This window comes from Heterocephalus glaber, unplaced genomic scaffold, assembly GCF_053883595.1.
Source record: "Heterocephalus glaber isolate CG9 unplaced genomic scaffold, H.glaber_assembly_v1.0 deba00000621, whole genome shotgun sequence".
Taxonomy (NCBI): domain Eukaryota; kingdom Metazoa; phylum Chordata; class Mammalia; order Rodentia; family Bathyergidae; genus Heterocephalus; species Heterocephalus glaber.
In genome coordinates, this window is record NW_028258153.1 from 16,279,303 (window position 1) to 16,304,084 (window position 24,782).

Consider the following 24,782-nt stretch of genomic DNA (forward strand, 5'->3'; position numbering starts at 1 on the left):
CAGGCTTCAGGCTGAACATCACCTTTTTTCAGAAGTTCTTCTTGACTCCCCCACCCCAGCACAGTACTTGACACAGTGAAGTGTTAGCTTCACCTACAACACTTAGACTACACTTAGACCGAGCAGAATTTGGTGTTCATCTCCTCCACCTTGCACCTCCATTGCCTCGTGGTGTGCCTGAAATATTCTTAATGCTTAGTGAAGACTTACTAAATGAGTTCGTGGATGAATGAATGAATGAGATACACCTGATCTAAGCACTGCTTATATTGGAGTAAATCAGCAGCTCTCCTTTTCATACACCCCTTTGTGATATCTCTTCCAAAAGACAAAATCATAAAAAGAAATCAAAATTTAGCTCTAGGAAAGCTGGCAGTTGAAAAGATCTGTAAAACAACCTTTCTGCGCCTGAAATGGTCATCAGTGCCTTTAGATGAACACTGGAAGAAATGTCTTCTCCTTGGTCCTGATTTTTCTTTTCAAGGGAGGAGTTTCAACTGATACACATTTTTTCCCTCTCCCCTGCCCTATCTTTTTCCCATTCTTGGAGGCGTTGGATTGGTGTATGTGATGAGTAAATATGGGAAGAGATACCAAGAGTGCTTGAGGCAGCTCATCCCCCTTTCTCTTGAGGACTTGCAGTGAGCAGACAGTGTTCAGCCTCTCCAAGGACGGGCGCCTGTCCCTCCATATGCGGTGCCTGGCTAGAGAGGCCTTCACTAATTATGAACTTCTTCAGCAGGCCCACTTGGCTAACAAACCTAAGGTCACATCCTCCAACTCAGCCTCTAGTAGCAATTTTGTTTCTAGGATTTTGTTTTCATTCTCCCTCTACCCATTTTGTCCTAGAACTTGACTTGTTTAAAATTAGGGCAGCAAAGGAGGATGTTATGCTTATTTTATCCCAGAAACCCTCTGAATACACCCTGTGTACACATCCCAGATATTGGCTTATTTTTCAACATCATAAACATAAATATTTTTACTCTATTTTGTGCAAAATGGAAGTAAAGAATGAACTTTTAAATAATAAGCAGTAAACTTCCTAATCTATATCAAATACTATAATTTGATTAGCTCTATGACAAGAATAAAGACAAAAGCTAATTTGTTATCAGCTGGAATTCAACTTGTAATTTAAGGACAGGATCTATGGTAAATGTTACATCTTTAGTTTTATTTGAGGTTCTATTTCTGACTGATTTAAGAAAGGAAAGGAGTTCTGGAAGGGAGATTTTTCTCTGGGGGAAAATTGATTTGGTATTTGCAATTCTGTCAAAGATTAGAGATTAACTTTTTTTCCATTTTTCTTAAAATTCCTTCCTTACCAATTATCTCTCTCATCCCCATACCTCATTTTTGGAGGTGTTTTTGGAGCCTCCTCTAATAAAAATTGAGGAAAACTGAATCGGTCAAACTGTAGAGAGAAATTTGTACCTTCTTTGTCTCCTTTTCATATTTTGAAAAGAGCACTGGGTATAATATTTTTTAAATGCATCATTTAAAGTTTTTCCTAAAGGCTTTTATGAGAACTGTTGTCTTACCCCCGCCAGGAGTCTGCGAGATAATTTTTTGACAGGTATGTTAAACAAAACCTTCATCAGAAAAAGAAACAGGGGCTGTCTGTTTAATAATGCACCCTGCATAGTATTCAGCATCCTGAGGAGTCACTACTTGGTTAGTCATTCGAACTAGAGCATTACTCACACAATGAGTAATGAGTAACATCAAAAACTATTTGTTGGACACAGAGGTTAGTTCTTAGCTTGGATACACAGTGGCACTATGAAGTAAGCATCTAAAAGCATGTAAATATATGCCAATAAAAAGTGACTCACAAAAGAAATAATGACTCCTGACCCCTCTTCCCTAATATTCACTAACAACTATAAACTCTCACAGTTACATCAATTCTCTGAGGGCTTACTCAAAGATCAAAATCTCTTCAACAATGCTGGTAGATTAACATCAGACAAAATATTACCAAAATGCAGCCCAGCTTGGAGATTCTTTGATTTTATGGCTTATTTTTAAGGAGTTACTGGAAAATGAACTATTGCCTGCAGAGAAAAATAACCATATAAATTCAAAAGTCTCAATGAGTGACTAACCCTGATTTCCAATTTCAGTTTTAGTGCTTTTTTTAATGCCAACTGAAAGTTACTCCAAGACAAAGTTTTGGATTTTCTATATCATTACCCCTATTCTACAAAACTTGCTTTGATGTTTCTATTATAAGAAAGGTGATTCTGGAAGAAGTTTGTATCCTTCCAGTATAAAACTTATGTCAATAAATTAGTTATCCATTTCTATTTTTATTGATTACAGATTCTACCATTTTTTTCCTTAAAAATAGTTCTTTTTGCACATCCACATTTTAAGCCAGCTGAGATGAAGCAACACATGGTACAAGAACAGACATTGAGGCTTCAAGGCGACCCTGGAGAAATGGATTTGGTGAGTGGTAAAGTCTCTCAGAGTAAACTGTACAAACCTTCGAGATATCATATTGATGTCAGAGTCCACCAGATAGGACTATGCACTTCAAAATAAATAATCAGTGCCTACCTTCAATAGATATCAGCTCCTCCAAACAACTTTTGTCTAATCCATCCACCACAATGCCTCCAGTTTTCTTTTCAAAACTCAAATCTAATCAAAACTTTTACCTGTTTTAGTTTACTTCATGTCTCACCACAGTGTTAAGAAAAACTCCCATGTACTTTTAAATAGACTAGGAATCCAACCATGGTTCTCCTCCCATACAACTTTATAGTCTGATCCCCACAGTTCCTGCAGAAGCACCCTCCATCCAGACACAGGAAATAATGCCCATCCATTGACACCTTGGCATGCATTTCTAGGCCAGGAAGATTTCTCTACTTTTTGCCAATTCAGTGACTTATACTTCTCTTTCATACTCTTAGTTCAAATCTTACCTTCTTAGTGTTTGTTTTTCTAAGCCTTCTAGACAGAATTTATTGCCTTCTTATCCTGATTCTTGGCTTCACAATGGGCACAGGAAAACTTAGACAAGCCTGTGTGGACCAATACATGGACAACACATAAAATATAAATAGCAACTTGAGGTCATTCTGTGATTAGCATCCCCTGGGCCCAGTTAGCCCTCAGATGCATAAGTAGGTGACCAGAACACCTGGACCCATATTCCCCTCCCTTTCCAAGTTTTCCCCTGCTCTTCTCATGTACCCTTGCTATGTGACTGACTCATTGCCCTATTAGACTGATTTTAGTTAAGTGACTGTACTTGTAATCTCATAGATTGAGTGTAGTTTAAACCACGTCGTAGCCACATTGCAATTTTGCTGTACAAATTACCCCTGACCAACGGCCCTGGCAGCCACCCACTGAGAAGCTATTCTTCTTCTCCATATTTCCAATAAAACTCTCCTTAACTTCCTTCTTTGCTTCATGACTTTATTTCTCAATGTTGTAAGATCACAAACTCACATTCAACATCTAACAGGCAGAGGTTATATTTTTCCACATCACTATCAACATGATCCACACTGCCTGGTTTTATTCTGGCTTTGGCACCTTCTAAATGTGTAACCTGAGGCATGTTTTCACCTTTCCTGGACTCAAATTGAGAATTATGAAAATATCTATCTGAAAGATAATTGACGGTGAAAGCAAACATAGGTTCTGAGCTTTCTTGAAGGAAAACAAGCACTCAAAATATTTATTCATTAAATGATTAATAAAATGTAGGAGATTGACTCTGTTAAGGGACCGAAGACTTTGTGGTAAAGTTAAAATCTGAACAAGTTCTTGAGAGGCCGTTTGATCACCTAACAACTGATAAAGAATAAAGTGATGGATGAATGGGGAACCTAACATAGGAAGAAGAGAAATGTAAATGAGAACAAATACTGGAGCTCCTGGTTTCTTTCCCAAACCTGTAACATCTTCTGTACATGGAGCAACTCCACATAAGGAATGTAAACATGTGATGCAAACATGTCCAAAAAAAAGAGGAAGGGGATCAAGGGATGGATGCAGGGGGCAGAGAGGGAAGGAAAGGGGATGAAAAAGGAATTAAGATGTGTAGTGGAAACCTCAGTGCAGACTTACTGAATCTGCCCACTTCATCTTTACCTCTTCTTCCAGGCCTTGCTGTTCTGACTGCTGCATCACCTGCTCCCTGAGCTGAGTAAGATTCAGGAAACAGTTTGCCATCTTTTTTAATGTGGGTGGAAAGAACACGGTCAAAACATTTAGGTTGTAATTTTTGTTTTTTCAGACTCACCGTGTGACCTTTAGGTGTGTGGGTTATTTCCTCTTGACAAAATAATAGTATGCCTAAAACAAACACAGGCATTGTGTCCTCTTACTTGCCTGGCTCTTATTTCACCTCTTGCCCTGTTCCTATTTCCTAGGACATGTACTCTGTGTGCATGTTTTGTTTTTTTCAAAAATTATCAATTGAGTTATCACTATTGTAGTGAAAAGATAGTCTTTATTAAAAATCAATAGAGAAACTTACTAAAAGCAGTTTCTGCTTGACAAGTAGACTCTACAGTTAGAGCAATTAGAAAGACAAAAGAAAGAGACTGAGAGAGGTACCAGGTAACACAATTACCGTAAGAATTTATTAGGAAGAATTAACAGAACAGGAGGAAGCCAGAAACATAAAAGACCAGGAAAACCAGCCCCCCTCACTCACCTGATAAAATGCAAAGGAGACAAGGGACAGCCATCTGAGCACTCATTTCGTATGTAAGACAGGCACACACACACACACCTACGCATATACACATGTATGTTCTCACTTTAACATCAGTATAGTATTGCACCAGATATGCACATGTACACACGTCCCCTTTACTTAATCATTAAGTCTAAGCTACCTTCCTATAAGCCCTGCTCTCTTCACTTATTCATCACAAAAGGGCAGGAAGAAATCAAACAGCCAGAAAGAATGTAGGCAGATTGTCCAGGTTAGGATCAAAGATAGCCAAAAGAGCCAGACAGTGACAATTCCTAGGTGCCCACATGGGGGATGGAAAAACACTAGTGCTAAATAAAAGGAGCCCAGGACGGGAGCTTGGGGGTATTCAACTCTTTTGCCCTCTACCCTCCCAAGGTAGCTATCTATCTTCTTTCCTTTCCATCTTTTTTCCAAATAAACCATCTTATTTTATTTTAAATTCTGCATCTTTAATTCATTACTGAATCTGAGAGTTATATTCCTGGCAGTTTCACGTTCCAGATGAGGAGCGGTGCATACAACCCACCCTCCTGCAACATTATGTGCCGGGACAATCTTGCCAGATGCTAGGAATAACTTCAGGGGGAAACTTAGTCCTTATTCATATACAATGTATCTTGCAGTTCAGTGGACAAGATGGACAATCAACTGTCAGAAACATCACATGGTGTGATGATATTGAGAAGGAAAAATCCTCACTCTAAGGATTATAAGAGGTGACCTTATTTGGATTGAGAAGCATCAAGGAGGCTACAATGATGATGTGGTATTCAGAGTGAGGAAGAGAAAGAAGCAGATGCCCGCCTTCTAGACATACATTGAGATGTGTGAACACCCTGACTAAGGCAGAAGTGGACAAGTCAAGGAACTGGCAGGAAAACAACATGCTGGGCAGTGCATAAAGGGGTGTGAGCATGAGAGATAGCTGTTTTCGGCACTGTTGGGGATGCTAGATTTTATCATAAAGCATCAGGATATGGATCCTGCAGTTAAAATCCCAGATCCTTCACTTCATAGCTGTATGCCCGGGCCCTGACCATTTTTTTTTTAGAGTTATGGTGAGGATTAAATTGATATAAGTAAAATGCTCAAACTAGTGCTCAGCACATGGTAAACACTAGGTTATATGTGTCTTTATTATTACTATCTTTCTTTCTAGCTTCACAATGTTGGGCAGAAAGTGATCAGCAGGCTGGAGACGGGCAGCTATGGGGCTAATTAAAAAGCAAAGAAGACATTGTCTTTTCCTTTACTGTCTTAATTATTTGCTATAGATAAAATCTACACAAACTTGTAGCTTAAAATCTAGCTCAAGAGAAAGGAGCACCCTCTGCACTGACAAGGTCCAGAGCCTGCACAATTCTAGACCAGAGGTGAGGAGTTAGAAAACTAACTACATGGAAACTCCACCTAAGGAGTAAATAGGGACCCAATTTTCTCTGAAGTTGGTAAACACAGCTCATTTTGTTTGATCTAGAACAGTAACCTCAGAGGAAGGAAAGTATAGTCCTTCAAAGACCCAGTTAATCAAATAAATTTAACCAGAGACCTCACTCAGTACAACAGGCACTTTGACACTTGACCACCTTCATGAGTGAAGGTATATTCTCTCTCTCACACTCTGAAAATCTACCATTTTGCAACAAATTCTATCTGTGCTCTGTACAATGGCCTATCCATCCTGTCTGAAATCTTTCATCAAAGATGTGAAGAATTGAGTCACACTGCCAGTTCCTGGAGGTGATAGGACTTCACGGTGTTAAGACCTAGCTTCCCAATAACAATACACAACCAAGAGAAAGGAGACCATGCACCAGGCACTGAGCTGAAGTTCTGGGCTCATTTATGCCTTTATAGGGCAGCACTACAATAAACTGGGATATGTACTTCAGGACTCTAAAACCCCATATGGTTCTGAACTCCCAGGAGGAAAACACATAGGAGAGGGAAATGCAAGTCTTCCTGGAAGTTGTGACAAGACAGTTTCATAGTCAAATTAACACAGAGACTTAAGCTTCTTCTTAGGAGACAGTTTAAGGACAAATACAAATTAAAAGCCAGAGGCTTCATTCTCCCTGGTGAAAACGAGGAGATCTCCCTATCCTCCTTTTTCTCACAGCATTTACCTTAGAAAACTTATAAATACTTATAAAAGAATAAAAACTTATAAATTCTCATCTTTCTGAAATGCATATAAATCCTTTGATAGATCACATAAGCCTTTTGTCAGCCTCAGGAATGTCTTTCATCTTTTTCTCCTCAGAATCCTGTAACCATCTCTTTAAAATGCAAACTTCAAGGCAGATGGTGTCCAGGTGTATGGGTAGGAGCTGAACTTCTGTAGGCTCCTTTCTTCAAAGTGCAAAACTACCTACCTTCCTGCCACAGAGAGATGAGAAATTTATTTTTCCTCCACATAACGGTAATTAGCCAACACAGGTAATCACCCTCATTACGAAGTTAAAGTTAGGATGGATCATGTATGACTAACCTGTCATCAAGTTGTTTTGCTTGAGAATTATCTATTGTTTCTTTTGAAAAGTTGCATATAATGTGTTATTTTGTGGTGACAGTGAGATTTCTTTGGCTTCGCAATTTCCCAGCAGATTGCCTGTAATGCACATCTCATTCTAGTTTAATAATTCAATATAAAAGCGTGTTTTCCTCTACTACCTTTGTGGAAAGGATTTCTGAGTTAGGAGATTATTTTTTAATAATCTTTCTCGAGGGCTGGGGATTTAGCTCAGTGGTTCTGCCGCCTGCTGTGCAAGCACAAGGACCCGAGTTCGATCCCCGGTACCAAAAAAAAAAAAAAAAAAAAAAAACCGAATAATATTTCTCCAATAGCAGAAAGCTAGAAAGAACCTTACACCCATCTTTCTAACAAAGAAATGCTGGAAAACCTACAAAATACACAAATTTTAAAAAATTAGACTTTCAAAGTTCACCAAAATTGCAAAGTTGCAAGATGATCAATTAACCTGAAATCTAAGAAAAAAACCTGGTATCTCCAAGGAGAAATGGAAAGTGAGCACTTTCCTCCTTGAAGAAGATGCCAAAAGCTGCTAAAATGTTTACCAATTTGCACAAACAATAAGGAAAACTTATTTTCTCAAAAAAAGAAACTAAGAAAAATGATTCAATTTACACTAACAACAAAGTGAGTAAGATATGTAGGAATTGACATAACCAAATAGGTAAAAGACTTATAAACTAAAAATTATAAAATACCAAAAAGTAGATTTAAAGAAGACACACAGATAAATGAGATGATATCCCATGTTTATGGATTGGAAGAATTAACTTGTTAAAATGTCCGTACTACCCACCGAAGATTTACTGCAGTCCCTATCAAAATCCCAACTGGATTCTTAAAGATGTGGAAAAAAAAATCCTAAAATTCATTGAAACCGCAAAAGACCTCAAATAGCCAAAGCAATCTTGAGCAAAAAGATTAAAGGTGGAGGTTTTTTAATAAAAACTGAATTGTAGTTTACCGAAAAAAATATTACAAAAAGAGCTTGATGACTTTTTTTCAAATCTATTTTCTTGATTGCAGAGTCAAACCTTCTAATAGCAAACATATGTATTACTAAAATGTTTACTAGCAAGAGTAAAAGTAACCCCTAATCATACCAATAAGAGATAATATTTATATCGTATTTTGGTAGATGGCTTTATCATTTTTTAAAAAATGGTCAAACTAATGGCATGGTGGCCCTCATGGATACAGGTAGCGAGGCCATTCTATAACCAGAAAGGCATCTGCACAAGTCCTCAGGGTGTCGAGGTGGAGCACTATGGAATCAGGAAGCCAGACAGTCCCTGGGAAGCCCTTCAGGTCGAAGAAGGCATTCATCTATACACAAGACACAAGTGTTAGCATTACTACTGTCTAGAAACACATTATTTTTATTGCTGTATAGAGATATTTTTATGATAACGTGTCAGGGTGTATGCCTGGGTTGCTGGCAAGTCATTAACACATGAAAAATAGAAATGATAATAGCTAAAATGTTCTCTGTGCTATGTGCCATCTAGTGTTCCTAATGAATCCAATTATTAACTCATGTGACCTATACTGTCATCTCCATTCTACAAAGAGCAAAAGTGGATGCTGAGTTTAAACAGCTTTTCCAAGGCCAGCCTGAGTAACAAAATTTCAGGGCAGACCCAGGACTATGCTCTTAATTACTGTGACATAAACTGAGACTGGAAAGGAGGATGGACATAAGGCAAGTGACAGGCAGTAGGAACAGGCAGACAGAATAGCCCAAACAAAGGCCCTGAGGTGAGGAACAGTGTAGCATGTTCACAGAACTAAAAGAAAACCACTGTCTGGAGCTAAAGTAGCACAGAGGGAAGGTGATGTGACATGAAGTTGGGTGGAGAAACAACAGACCAAGTCATGGAAATAAGGACAATTGATTCCAAGCCTAAAGGGAAAGTGCCCAGAATTTCAAACCCAGGTTCTACGTTGTCTCTGCCTCCTCACTCTCTCAGGCTCATGTCCTGTCCACTCATGACCACTCTGACTTAAACTCTCCCCTGGAAGGCACCTAATATTATCTGGTTGCCCAACCGGGCAATCTGAACCAAGCCCTGGGACTTGATGAACAAGAAATCTAGTTCCATTCCTCTCTAGTGTGAAAAACTTTGGTTGTTACCACTCTGTGGATGAGGTCTTAATCTTTTAGTGAGGCCCATGAGCCCCTTCAAGATTCGGGTTCTGCCCTTTCTTCAGCCTCAGTTTTTTACATTGTTCCACACCCTTGAGTCAGACCCATCACGATTCTTTCCCATCTGCTCCCAATCCACAGTAACAAATAAATGAATATGCCCACCATTCACTACTTTCCTCCAAAGTAAACATTGAATGACCTTAATTTTCCTGAAGGCCAGTCTTGCCTATAACACTGGTCTTTGGAATTTCGAGTAAAATCATCACTGTCCTTGGAATTCAAGATTTAAAATATATTGCCAAGTTTACTATATGTCTTCTAATTCCAGCGTCTCCAGGATTTCTGCATGTGCTTTCAGATGATCTTCTGAGCCATTGCCACTGGCAATTTTATTACCAATACAACTATCTACACAGGGCTTTCGTTGTTGGATGCTCTCTACTCTTGGGGTTTATCTTCGTGTGTCTCAGATATTTCTCTTTGTAATTCTACTTTTTCTTTCCCTTGGGCTTTCTAGTTTTTTCTCTTTCATAACTCAACCTTCTCTAAGTTAATGATAAAAATAAGTGAATATTAATTTCATGTCCAATTTTTCACATTTTATGAGACTTTTCAGATATATTAGCAGGTTATGAACTTTCAAGGGAATTCTGATAACCCTAAACTGTAACAATGAAACAAAAAAGAAAGACCAGAAAGATGCTCTTCATTCCTTTCTACAATTTTTCAGGTTAAATGGATGTTGTAATATTGCAAATGTATTTAAGGATTCTTGTTTCATAGCTATGATAATTTTAGTTCAAGATGAAAATGGCCTTCTACCTAGGCTTTCTTCAAACTTACTGAGTACACTATCATTTCTAGTTCTCTTTCATGAACGGTGAATCTTTTAGACGCTCTTTAATCACCTAACTCTACTGCTTTACATTGTGATTTAGAAATCTCAGCAAATAAAACTTTCATTCATGTTGAGTCAGATCTATAAACAAACAACAGAAGTTTGAGTAAGAATCAATTCTTTCAATGGAAAATACTGTATGATTTACTTGTCTGTACTGCCCTGTGCTTCAATTCCCAACAATTTTGAAAGGATCTCTTGGATTTTAACAGGTTTTCTCTTTTTCATAAGATTAAAAAAATCAAACTTAATCACTATAAATGTAGGTCAAGAGCCTCAAGTGTCTCTCATATATCTATCCCAGAAAAGGTTACTGAAGACACAAAAAAAAGTTCAGAGATCGTCTCCCTAAAAAGATAATAACAAGGATAAAGGAGCAATCAGCTAGAGAAGAAACTAGAAAAAAGGAAAATAAATGAGTTGGACATAAAGATAAGGAGAGAGTTCTAATGAATAAAAGGGAAATCAGAGTAGTAAATGCCAGATCCTATTTTATAAAGTTATTTCTCAACTTTAAGTTCACTGATTCTCTTTCATAGAAATAGCTGCAGTTCCCAGATGGCTTATCACTATGTTAACAGAACAGCATTTCATTTCATTAAAAACCTAAATTGTAAGAGTTAATAAATTTAAGTCATTCATCCCTAACCCATTGTTGATCTTCTCCTAAAACACAGGGGATTGGGTCTAGCTTGACAACCAGATATTTTAGCAAGGATAAAACTGATTTTTCTAATAGTGCTCTGAATTTTCTTTCTCCCTCCAAACATTTACATACTGGGTCTCTAAACTGAAGATTTTTTTTAATCTCTTCTAGTTTTCTGTTGAAAATTTTCTTAAGAGGTAAATAAGCTTCTAATTGCTTTTAGGGATTATCCTACAAAACTTCCAGAAGATTAATAGCTCTCCCTCTGGATCCCGCCTACAAATATGCTCACAAAGCAAGTGACACACTGTTCAAAAGAAAACAAAATAAGAAAAACAAGAAACTGGAGAACAAAGGAAGACAAATTAATAAACAATGAATGTTAAATTATTTTCTAATGATTTAGCATTTAGTATGAGGATATTAATCCTATTTTTAAGGTGCTTATAATCTTATATTACATGAACATCTGGAAAACACAAGATAGTATACTTTCTTCACAGAACCACAGAAAAGCTGATGCTGTAAAGTTTTCAAGAAAGGTTAGGAGTTAACATTTTGGTGAGTTTGGTAGATACAATGTCTAAATGTGTTTTCTTTTTTAACACAAGCACAATATACAATAGAAATATAATAGGCACACAAGGTCCTGTGTAATACCCACTGCCAACTCTAGCCTTCCTCCCCACTACCTATTAAACAGGATTCTACAGGATATTTCTTGGTATAGAATTCACTTAACTGCTTGGGGGGAATGCACCCATTAAAAGCTTTGGGCAATACTTTATAATGGATCATGCTTGTTATGGCTTATATCTAGATCCCCCCACCACCACTCAGCCTCACGTGGTCATAGGTGGAGCTTTTCAGAGGTGGCTGTATCTAGAGTGTGTGATACTGGGATTAAGGATGTGATGCTAGGATTGATTCACAGTGTGATGGTAGGATTAAGGCTGACCCACCCAGGGTGTGAGTGCTACCTGCCCAGTATCCTGGATGGAATATAAGGGACACAAAGGGGTTGCTGCTGTCACTTGCTATTTGCTGCTTGCTGCTTGTCTGCTCCTGCCTCCTGCCTGCCTGTGATGCCCCTCTGCCACTCCACCCTGCCTTGGAGCCACCTGACTATGAACTGAAACCTCTACAAACTGTGAGCTACAATAAACCTTTCCTCCTTTAACTTTGGATGTAGGGTATTTTGTCTCAGTAATGAGAAAAAAGTTACTAAGACAGCACTGTTCTTCTCTCTCAGCAATTTCTCTGTTCTGCCATTCTATCTTTCCCTCTCCACCAGCCCAACTTACTACTAGATAATCAGACAGTGGAGATATGATGGACGAAAAGGGGAAAAGATTCAGGACCTTCTAACTCTCTGTACATACAAATGTTCATGGATGTTTTGAAGTTTCAGAGCTGTCCCTGGGACATTTGCATTCTAGATCCAGCCACCTCTGAAAAGCTCCACCTATGACCACGTGAGGTTGATGAGGGACATCTAGATATAAACCACAACAAGTATGATCCGTTTTCTTGCATGGATCTCAATATCAACCATAAATAAGAATCTATTCCACAACTTTGACTTTCCCAATACCTATTACGGTACTTGTGAGTTTCCTAACCTATTATGAAGAGACAAACTTCCTCTGAGTTTTAACAGCAGTTTAATTTTTTATCTTTTTTTTTTTTTGACTGTATAAACTTTAAAACTTACCCCAATGGCTGCTAAGATTGGGGCCTGATAAATCCACTTGTCTCCAGCACTAAGCTCCCAGCATCTGAAACATGAAAAAGAACTTTCATGAATACATTTGGTAAAGCAAATTAATGAGAAGTAGTATTTCAAGTTTTACCAAAAACCTAGCCCCAATCTATTGATTAAGAAATAAATAGATGAGGCTGGGAATTTAGCTCAGTGGTTCTGCCCTGTGCAAGCACAAGGTCCTGAGTTCAATCCCCAGTACCAAAAAAAGAAAAGAAACAAATAAATGAAAACAATTTTATTTTAAAACATCTAAATGTAATGATTGGATCTTGAGTTCCGTATTATTAGATTCCTCTTATATAAGCACAGTGTTATAAATAATAAATTATATTAAGTTTTACAATGACCAGAGTCAAAATCTTATTTCCAGAACAACAACAATAACAAAAAGAAAGTCTTCTAAGTGTGGTGCAATTGATATTTTGTTTTTATAATAATCAAAATGAAACATAATAATTTAACCTTGTTGATAAAGTCCTCTCCCTTTCAGATGACAAAGCAATTTTACTTTACAAGTCCATAAATGGTAGAACTTTAACAACAATACAAATCATTCTTAGCCATAGAGATACAATAAAAAGCAATGCAAATGATTCTTGCCATAGAAAGAAAAATTAGCTCTATTCAATGGGATATAATTGTCCTATGACAATTAACTAGTATTTATATATATTTGTAAATTTTTAGTATTCATTTTTCTGAATATAAACGTGGTTCTTTGATATACTTTTTGAACCAGTTATATCTTATTTGTTTCCTCATTAAATAGAGCTTTAAAAATCTTTGAAGGGGCTGGGGATTTAGCTCAGTGGTTCTGGCGCCTGCCTCGAAATCGCAAGGTCCTGAGTTCGATCTCTGGTACCAAAAAAAAAAAACTTTGACGAAGGGAGGGCAAGAAAATGGGGAAAAAATAAGAACCAAGATACATCATGTAAAGGTACAAGATCCCAATGATGAATGTAACTGTACTGTATACCTAAAATGTACCAATAAACTAAATGGAAAAAAAGAATCTTTGACAGGCATTCACTTTGTATTTGTATACAACCTATTATTTTATCTTAATTTTTAAAAACTTTGTTTTAACAATACTTTAAAAAACACCACATAATTCACCAATTATTTTCTGATTCCTAACTAAAATTTAAGTTCTACATGGTCAAGGATCATTATTGTTTTTCTGTTCTGAGTTATTTCAAGTGCCTAGAACAGTACGGAGTATATAAATAGTCAATAAATATTTGTTGGAATGAATTGGCAAAAATTAAATGCAAAGTAATTTTCACTCAGCCTCACACAATCTAGTTTGTACTGTTAAAGTTATTACATTATAATAAATAGTACAGTTATTTTTTTAAAAGACCTAGTTTCACTTGAAACTTTAATTTGGCAATTTAAAGATTTTTTTTAAATTGAAGACATAAATAAAAACCTTCAATTTCTTTTTCAGGCAAAATTTAACATTGATTGAGGCAACAGTAAATGACATCATAGAAAGAAATTTGGGAGATATAATGATAATTTTAAAATTCTATGTGAGAAATTAAGCTATTTTATTAATGAAAAACTTATGGATAATGAAATGCTATTTCAACTATTTCTTAAAGGTAAAATATTTTCAGTACTTATCTATCAACTACATGTTTTTTGTTTTTTAAAAACTTTATTTCAATGCAATACAAGTAGATATTAATGAAGAAAATATTTTTTAGAAATAGTCTTCATACATCTATGAAAAAGCAAAATTTCATAACAAATTAATTAAAGAATAGCATTAGTGCCCAGAATTGGAAGACAGTACTGATCCAATCTCCCCAATTTTAGTCCTTATTTCAATTTTTGGTTTCTCACACCAGAGAAACAATGCAGCACAAAAACATATGTGTCAACTTATTTCACTTAAGAGTATGGTCTCAAGGTCCATCCATTTAGCTATAAATGTGTGAAGCTCATCTTTCTTTATGGCAGAGCAGTATTCTATTGTATAAAAAAACCACATCTTTTTTTTAATTAATTTTATTGGTACATTTTATTGGTACATTTTAGGTATACAGTTAATTTACATTTATCATTGGGTGCTTGTACCTGTACATGATGTATCTGGGTTCTTATTTTTTTCCCCAATACCTGTGCGCCCTTCACCCTCTTCACCCGTACCTATTTACATAGATTTCATTTCCATTATTTTTTCTTTTCTCATAGTTTTTCCTTTCCCTCTCTTCCTTTCCCCTTCCCCTCCCTTCACTCCTTCGCCTTTGGATGTTTTTTCCTATTTCAAATTATCAATTATTCATTTTAATCATTTTAACCCTTGTCTACACTATCAGTTTCTCACACTAGTGAAACTATTTGGTATTTACACATGTGTGCCCTATTTATTTCACTTAAGAGGATGGCCTCGATATGCATCCATTTAGCTATAAATGACTCTAGTTTTTCATTCTTTATGGCTGAGTAGTACTCCATTTTATTTATAAAAACCCACATTTTCTTTATCCAGTCTCCAGTTGATGGACACTTGGGCTGTTTCCAAGCTTTAGCTATTACAAACTGTGCCGCTATGAACATGGGTGCACATATATCACTGTGGTATGAGTCTTTTAATTCTTATAGGAAGATACCCAGCAGGGGAATAGCTGGGTCATATGGGGCCTCTAGTCCTAGTTCTTTGAGGTATCTCCATACAAAAGCTACATCTTCTTTATCTACTCATGGGTTGATGGACATTTGGACTATTTCCAAAATTTAGCTATTACAAACTGTGCCACTATAACATGGGTGTGCATATATCGCTGTGGTATGATGCTTTTAATTCTTTTGGGAAGATACCTAGAAGAGGGATAACTGGGTCAAATGGAACCTCTAGTTTTTGTTTGGTTTTTTTTGAGGTATCTCCACACTGATTTCCACAGCGATTGCACCAGTCTACACTCCCACCAACAGTGGAGAAGGGTTTCTTTTTACCATCAGCCAAGACAGAATTTGTTACTGGTTGATTTCATGATAGCAGCCATTCTTTCTGGAGTGAGACGGAATCTCAGCATTGTTTTAATTTGCATATCACGAATGACCAGTGATGTTGAACATTTTTTCACATTTATTTGCTGTTTCTACTTCATCTGAGAAGTGTCTTTTCATTTCAGATGCCCATTTTTGGATAGGGTCTTTGAATTTGGGAGCGTCTGATTTTTTTGAGTTCTTTATATATTCTAGATAATAGTCCTTTATCTGATGAATAGCTGGTAAAAAAAAAAAAAAAAAATCCCCATGCTGTAGGTTGCCTCTTCATTCTATTGGTGGTTTCTCTTGCTGTGCAAAAGTTTTTTAATGAGATGAGGTCCCAGTCGTTGATTGTAGTATCTCCCTTGTGGTCTGGGTTTTGTTCATGAAGTCTTTGCCTATTCCTATGTGCTCAAGCCTTCTACCTATTCTCTCTTCCAGTGGATTTAGTGTTTCCTTTTTAATAGTTAGATCTTTGATCCATTTCAATTTTAGGTTAGTCCATGGTGAAAAATAAGGGTCTAGTTTCGGTTTGGGGTATGTGGAAAGCCAGTTTTCCCACCATCATTTATTAAAAAGGCTATCTTTCTTCCACTGAAGCTGTTTGGCATCGTCTTGTCAGTTCCATTGATCCTCAGATCTGTTCTTTTGCCAGTAACATGTTGCTTTGATCACAGTAGCTGTGTAGTATAATTTCAGATCAGGGATTCTGATGCCGCCTGCCTTGCCCCTGCTGCCCAGAATTGCTTTTGCTATTTTAGGTCTCTTTTGATTCCAAATGAATTTTACAATTGTTTTTTCTAATTCTTGTTTTGTTTTGCTGTTTTGGTACTGGGGATCGAACTCAGGACCTTGTGCTTGTGAGGCCGGCGGCAGCACCACTGAGTTAAATCCCTGGCCTGTTTTTTCTAATTCTGTGAATTATGCTGTTGGAATTTTGATTGAGATTGCATTAAATCTGTATAACAGTTTTGGAAGTATGGCCATTTTCACTATATTGGTTTTTCCTGCCCAAAAACAATGGATATCTTTCCATTTTCTGATACCCTCTTGGATCTCCTTTTTCAGAGTACTGTAGTTTTCAGTGTAAAGATATTTTGCTTCCTTTATTAGCTTGATACATAGGTATTTCATTTTTTTGAATGCTACTGTGAAAGGGGTTGTTTCTCTAATTTCTCTCGTGAGTTTGTTATTCATGTAGAGGCAGGAGTTCTGAGTGTTGACTTTGTATCTAGCTGCTCCACTGAATTTGGTTATCGAATCTAGAAGTCTTTTGATGGAGTTTTTGGGGTCTTTTATGTAGAGTATCATGCAATCTTCAAATAATGATAATTTCTTCCTTCCTCTCCTTATTCCTTTTATTTTTGTTTCTTGTCTAATTGCTCTGCTTAGTTTTTCCAGAACTATGTTAAACAAGAGTGGTGACAGTGAACATCTTTGTATTGTTTCTGATTTTAGAGTGAAAGCTTTCAGTTTTTGTCGATTTAGTATGATGTTGGCTGTTGGTTTGTCATAGATGGCTTTTATCAGATTGAGATAAAGACCATCCATATCAATTTTCTGTAAGATTTTTATCAAACATTGGTGTTGGACCTTGTCAAATGCTTTTTCTGCATCTATTGAGAGGAACATATGGTCTTTGTCCTTGGCTCTATTAATACAGTGTATTACATTTACTGATTTACGTATGTTGAACCATCCCTGCCTCTCTGGGATGAATCCAACTTGGTCATGGTGTATAACCTTCTTGATGATTCACTGAGTTCTGTTTGCCAGTATCTTATTGAGGATTTTTGCATCTGTGTTCATTAGTGAGATAGGCCTGTAGTTTTCTTTTTTGATTGGATCCTTCTCTGGTTTGGGAATCAGGGTGATGCTTGCTTCCAGGAATGAATTTGGGAGTATTCCTTCCCTTTAAATTTCACTTAAAGAGTTTGAGAAGTAGTAGCATTAGGTCTTCTCTAAATTTCTTGTAGATTTCAGCAGTGAATCCATCAGGGCCTGGGCTTTTCTTTGTTGGTAGCTTTTTATTTTATTTTATTTTATTTTATTTTATTGGTACCGGGGATCGAACTCGGGTCCTTGCACTTGCGAGGCAGGTGGTGGAACCACTGAGCTAAATTCCCAGCCCTGTTGGTAGTTTTTAATTACGTCTTCAATTTCATTGGCTGATGTTAGTTTATTTAGAATTTTTATATCTTCTTGATTCACTTTTGGTAATTCATATGTGTCTAGGAATCTGTCCATTTCTTCTGCATTTTCCATCTTATTAGAATACAGGTTTTCGAAGTAGGATTTCTGGATTTCTGCAGGGTCTGTTGTGATTTCACCCTTTTCATTTTTAATTGCATGGATTTGAGTCCTTTCTTTCCTTTTTTTTGATAAGTTTGGCTAAGGGTTTGTCATTTTTATTTACTCTTTCTAAGAACTAACTCTTCTATTCATCGATTATTTGTATTGCTTTTTGATCTTCATTGCTTTAATTTCTGCTCTGATTTTTATAATTTCCTCCCTTGTACAAGCTTTGGGCTTGACTTGCTCTTTTTTTTCTAGAAGCTTGAGATTCAACATAAGGTTGTTTATGGGAACCCACTCTATTTCCTGATATGGGTGTTCAGAGTTATAAATTTCCTTTGTAAGACTGCTTTTATTGTGTCCCATAAGTTTCAGTATGTTGTACTGTCATTATAGTTTAATTGTAGAAACTATCTAATTTCTTCTTTAATTTCATCTATGATCCACTGGTTGTTCAGGAGTGTGTTATTTAATTTCAACTACATATTTTTAAATTTTAACATTTTTATATAGGTGATGTATTCTCATCTCAAAAATCAAACTATATAAAAAGATACTGAGATGTCTCAACCTTCCCCCATGCTCCTGTCTACCTTTGCCATACCCTGCTCCTCATAGATAACATCTTCTGTTACCTACCTTACGGTATTAGCTTCCAGTGATTCTTTATGAAATACAAATACAAATGTTACATTCTTATTTTCCCCTATTACTAGTTTGGATTTAAAACATTCCCTGAAGACCCATGTGTTGAAACTTGGTCCCTGGCCTGTGGTACTTTTTGGGAGTGGTAGACCCTTTAGAATGGAAAATCTAAGTGAAAGAAACTTGGGTGGTTGGGGGATGTGCCCTTGAGAGATATATTGGGACCCTGGTACTTCCTCTCTTTCTTTTTCCTTTCAATTGACATGAGGTAAGTTGTCTCTTCTGCCACTCACACTCCCCATGATGTACCATGCTCCCATAGGGCTAAAGCAACAGGGTCAAGCAACCATGGACTGAAAACGTGACTCAAACTAAAGGCTTTCCTCCTTTTTAACTGATTATCTTGGGTATTTTGTCACAGTAATAGAAAGCAAACATCCATGTCTGCAAAAAAAAAAAAGTAACATATTCTCTGTTGGTGATTTGTTTTATCCTTTAAAGTGTATTTTTCAAATTTTTCCCTTATCAATGCCAAGAGAGCTCCATCTCACAGCATTCCATTGTGAAGCTGTACCACAGAAGTCAACCAGACTCCTACACCAAAGTCTAACTCCACTCTAGCCCATCTGAAATCTGCTCAGTCAATGAACTGGAAGTCTAAATAACATGTAAATCTAAGACACAGGTCACACTAATCTAAGGTCACACTTGCACGTTGTTGAACATTTCCTAACTTCATATAAAGGCATCTACTTTTTACATAATTCAACCAGATAAGAAATACAAAAGACATCAAAATTGGGTTGCACAGAGCATATATCATAGTACCATAAAAATTTTTCTTCAATAAGGAAAGTGGCAAATGTACTGTAAGAATTCAAAATAAATATTGATTCACTAGCTACAATGATTTTAGATTCTACAAACTTTTCAGTTTTTGACATTTAATAATATTTTCACAGTCTTCTTTCTTTGTCTTGATGACATTTCATCATGGTATCTCCTAACACACTGGGATTCAATTTAAAATTCTATTTAAAATTCTAGCTCTATAAAATACTTTCACTCGGAAGTAGGTCAAAATCAGCCACTTCTAAAAACATGAAAAACTTGATTTTAACAATTTTGGTCATCAAAGTTTCAATTAGCCTTTTGATATAAGAGGTGCAATGGAGATTTAAAACATTTTTAAGTGGTATGAATTTATGAATCTGTGTTTTAATTTATGAATCTTTTGTTTTAATGAATTTATTAATCTTTTGTTTTATTTCACATTCTTTATTAGCATGACCCAGAACCTACCTTCCATTCAAATTTTTTAAATAGATTTTTTAACATTCTAGGAAATGCATTTCTGAATGCTAAGACATAAGGCACAAAGGTCTGACTAGAAAACAGAACTTCCTACATTAGATTTGGAAATGTGCTGTGTGGCAGAGGGGTCCTTTAATTTCCTTGACCAGAGAGGCCTGGCCCAAGAGCCCACACAGAGTCCTAGGAATCTTAGAGAGCATCTTTTCATGACCCCACCTGTCCTTCTGAATGGTGAAACAAAAATATAGCAAAAAAGTTACGGATAACCCCAGTTGTTGGCATCTCTTACCTTCTTTGAAAGAGCTAAGGAGAAGGGAATAGGTTATCTTGTAAGATGTTGCTTTTGTAAATAAAAACTCAAAATTACTCACTGCAAAACTTTGTTCATTCTAATTTATTAAATCATCCTAGCCTCCCTCAGTTGAATAATGCTTGATAGAATTTTAGAACTGGAAGAGACTTTCATTGTAATTCCAATCATTTCCAGTAGAGTGTTTTTAACATATTTTGATCATTTTCAATCCCCCTCCATCCCTCCCTTAGCTCTGCCATCTCCTCTGGTTTCACATAGGACAGGGGCCTCAATACATAGAATACATTTTGCTCATACCCATACCCCATTCATGAAGTATTTTTAAACTTCTATCTACTCTGTATAGCTCTAAATGGCCAAGATGCAGAAAAAAAATCAGAGTTCTATCTTTGAAATACCAAAACAAAAATTGAATCTCAAATGTAAGAATCATGACTATAAGCCCTATTTTTCTTTTGGAAATACATGAAGTCTTCTCTCTTACCAAACTTTGTGACGTGGCTCTTTATATATGCCAAATCCTATTCAAGAAAAACCGCAAAAACTTTCTGTCTATGAGTCTCGTGAGAAATTGAAACAGGCAGTTTTGAAATCATGCCAGATAAATAGTAATGTAGCTTAGTGTATATGTAAAATTGAATCTAAAATGACTCTCTAATCTTCTAATAAGACACTGTACAATTCTAAATTTTATTCTACATAAGAAAGGGGAAAAATGAAAGTTTTGTATGGTTGAGTCACAGAATATAATATATATTTAATTGTTTTACTTTAGTTCAACTATTTTAGAACAATATTTATCATCAGTTATATACATACTATGCACTCAATGGGTGTTTCCCATCAAAAATAATAAACTTACATTTATTTTTTGCAGTGTAAAGACCTACAAATATTAGTATTTTAAGATTTAGTTTATAATCTTTAAGAAAGCAAGATAATTAAGAAAACCATCTAGTTCAATATAAAGTACACTGTGAATGTATTTACTTTCTTTCTATTCTCAAGACCTAGAATGTGTTCAAATGATGAAGGAGAGTCAAAATTTTGTTCCAAGATGGCTATAAACTTTGAGAATGTGTCCTGCTCTCTCTAGGTATCATTTTATCTATCTCTAAAATGATGACATCAGATCAGAAAATACCTGATGTCCTACAGACTCTAAAAATCTTATACTGTTACATATCTCAGAATGTGATTATTCCAGCATTAATTAGTTCTTACTTAATAACTCAACTTCCTTTCCCTAGAAATCAAATAGCAGATGCTACAAGTTTTTTCTGAGGTTTTCAACATCACTGTGTAAATTTAACAATAATAAAAACAATGTAGAAAATATTAACCCAATTTGTCAATTGTTAATGATTCCAAATAGCACAAAGGGATATAAACAAGTGAAAATCTGAAGCCAATAAATTTCAGGACTGAGGGAAACTAATCATGGGAAACTGAAGCAAGTAGGGAAGTAGGGTGAAGGCTGCTCCTAAAGTCAGTGACTCAGAGTTCAGATTTTCTGGAACAGCAAGTGGTGGGTTCTTTACAGAGTTTGGTGCTCATGGAATAAGATCTTTCTTTCCATTAAGTGCAAAGCAGACAAACTAATTTCTGAAGGAAATAACCTAGTAATTCAAAACAAGTATACTGACTGTAATTTAAAAAGAGAGTCCTGTTACACTGGCTAGTCAACTTGATTAGCTTGAGAACTGCCTAGAGGATTAGTACTGCATACTTCTAGGTGTGTCTATATGGGCCATGGAAGCCTGACCTTGTGAGCTATATCTGCTCCCTGGCCTCTTCCACTCTGGTGCTGTTCCCTTGCTCTGCTTTCTGGATGCCAGGGGTTGAGCAGCTTTCTTCTTCCAGGCCCTTCCACTGTACCATTTCTGCCTTGGACCCCACTTACCATGGACTGAACTCTCTGAAAGCATGAGCCAAATAAATATCTCCTCCTTTATAGTGTAGGTATCAGATATTTTGTCCCAAAAATGGGAAAGGTAACTAATATAGCTTTCAAGAAGCTAACAACATGTATACAATGTACAAATCAGTGGATAATTGTATTATGTTACCAATTCTGCTATTACAAGATAAGAAAATAAATGGAATGAATGGAACTCATACTTTGCATTAAATATAAATAAGTGATAGTATGTAGAGCACATGTTTTAAATATAGGTATTAAACATATACAAGACAACTACAAGGTAAACTTTTATGATATACTAAACAGATAAACGACATTAAATGTTGCCAATGTACAGGAAGTGCTCAATACTCTTGAGGTCTTAATTCAGCTAGTTATTGGTAAAACTTATTCTCATATGTCCTTTGCCCAAAAATGAAAATAAAACCTAGAGCTACTCAGCAGGCAAAGAATGTACATCTATAGCCAATGCACTTGCTCCTCTGTCTCTAAATCAGCCAGCATGTGTCACTGGCCCTGCAAGTGACCTAGGATTCCCCTTGCTGCAAGCGTCTATCTCCAGCCCTCAAAACCACACCAAAACTGAGGGAGGTTGATGTGGCAGAGAAAAAGATAGGAAGTAGGAACACTGCTTAGTCCAGTATTAAAGCAGTGTGGTCCTTCTACCTGCTCTCACAATACCGTAATGTGCTTCCTTACTCATCCTTTTCCCTTTGTTTCTCACAGCATGTTAAATTGATTTCATATCCAGGGAGCTCAAGCAACTCAACCTGGTCTGTGAGTCTTTCTGACCAAGGTCCTTTGGGATAGGGAGTTTGCTGGTAATGTCTTGGAGGTTGGAATTGTTATCAAGGCCACTTCCCACATGGTGTCCCTGAAGGACAATGGCATCCAAAAACAGTAGCCAGTGTGGATTCCAAGCAGGAAGTCTGAGCCTGCGAAACCTGAGGTTCTCTCTTCACCTCTTCTGTTTTTTATTCACCTGGTGTCAGCCAGAGTTGCTCGTGCCACTGCCCAGGCCACAACAAATGCTGCTGGAAACCCTGTAATCAGAAAACAATTAAGAGACCATATTGTTTTTAATAGTAAGAGTTTTTCCCATATTTGCCACACATTGTAGTAATATACTATTAGCAGTTGATAGAGAAAAACAGATACAAAAAATGTTGATATGTGAATAAGAAAAGTCTATCTAGTTTCCATGTTGTTAATTTGAAAAACAAGTGATGACGTTGATGTCATTTGTCCCTGAAAGTATGAAGGTGAAGTTTGGTTTGATTTCCAATTGGAGGATGTAGGTTGAAGCCACATTTAGAGGGAAATGAAGTTCATGGGGCCAGAAGTAAATAGTGGATGGTATAGTTTGACTTTTGCTCCACTGAGAGCCACACATTTTTTTAAATTATTTATTTTTGTAGTATAAGGGATCAAATCCAGAGATACACTTACCACTAAGGTAAACCTTCAGCCCTTTTAAAAATCTTTTCTTAATTTTTTTTTTGAGACAGGATCTAAGTTACCCAAGCTAGGCTTGAACTTGAAACCCCCCTGCATGAGCTTCCAAAGTGCGGGGACTTTGGACACATGTGCATCACCCTGTCCAGCCCAGCCCTACACTTTTAAGGAGTGAAACCACAAGAGTAACTCCTGAGAAGCTGAAAGAAATGGTTCTTTAAAAAAACCTTAAAAAACCTTAGCCTTTTCCTTTCTGTGACTCATATCAACTCAAGGCAAAAACACCTGCATGCATTAATAGTATGAACATTGGTGATTACCATGATAGCTGGATGATTTAAACATGTGATATTTGTCTTTTGTCAATGATAAACCCCTCTAGGCCTGCAATAGCAAATCTATTATAATGAGTTTTCACAAAAAGTGACAGTTCATATCATGCTGTAGTTGATTAGAATCTGACACTACAAAAAAAATGCACACAAGCCTGGACTTTCATGAAATACTGCAAGAAAAGACTAAAAAATTGTATGTGACTTTTTATTTGTGATTTTTATGAAAGATGTTTAAAGGATATACAGAGACTATAATTCAAACACTCTAGAAGGCAGAAAACACATTACAAAGGAAGAAAAAACTTTAACTTAGGTTAGAACTTTTACCAAGCACAATATTAAATTCTTAATCTTCTAAAAACCACATGTGTAAATTTTCAGGTATTTTTTCTAAGCAATGAAATTCACAATGAAATGAAATGACTATTGAATTTTATGATTCTATATTCCAATTATATTCATTACTTTCATGTAATGAGTTTTATATCTTCTCAGTTTCTATGTTTTAAGAAATTTTTGTCAAAGTAAACCTACCTAATTCTGGCTACTTCTTAGGCTTAGCTTGCATACACTTTCTGTCCAGCTAGCTATTCATGCATCCATCTGTCCATCTATGCATCCCTCCAACCACTGAACCATGACACACCTAGTAAATGTCCATTTATTTGTTAAGAATTATGCTAGTATCAGAAGATAAAATAATAAAAAAGTCAATGTCTCTGTTTTCTTAAAATGTGTACTCTATTGAGAGGAATAAAGAGTGGAAAATCATTTTAGA

The 24,782-nt window shown here is 36.3% G+C and overlaps 1 protein-coding gene across 1 annotated transcript in view; it reads right to left on the bottom strand.

Annotated features, from left to right (window-relative positions):
* The window catches only part of Pth2r (parathyroid hormone 2 receptor), a 120,178-nt gene that overhangs the window by 14,223 nt on the left and 81,173 nt on the right, over positions 1 to 24,782 (bottom strand). The window contains exons 8-9 of the mRNA XM_004851337.4: positions 23,197 to 23,257; positions 12,673 to 12,736 (exon numbers count right to left, since the gene is read on the bottom strand). Coding sequence (XP_004851394.2) covers positions 12,673 to 12,736; positions 23,197 to 23,257 — 125 coding nt within the window. The remainder of the gene's footprint in view (positions 1 to 12,672; positions 12,737 to 23,196; positions 23,258 to 24,782) is intronic.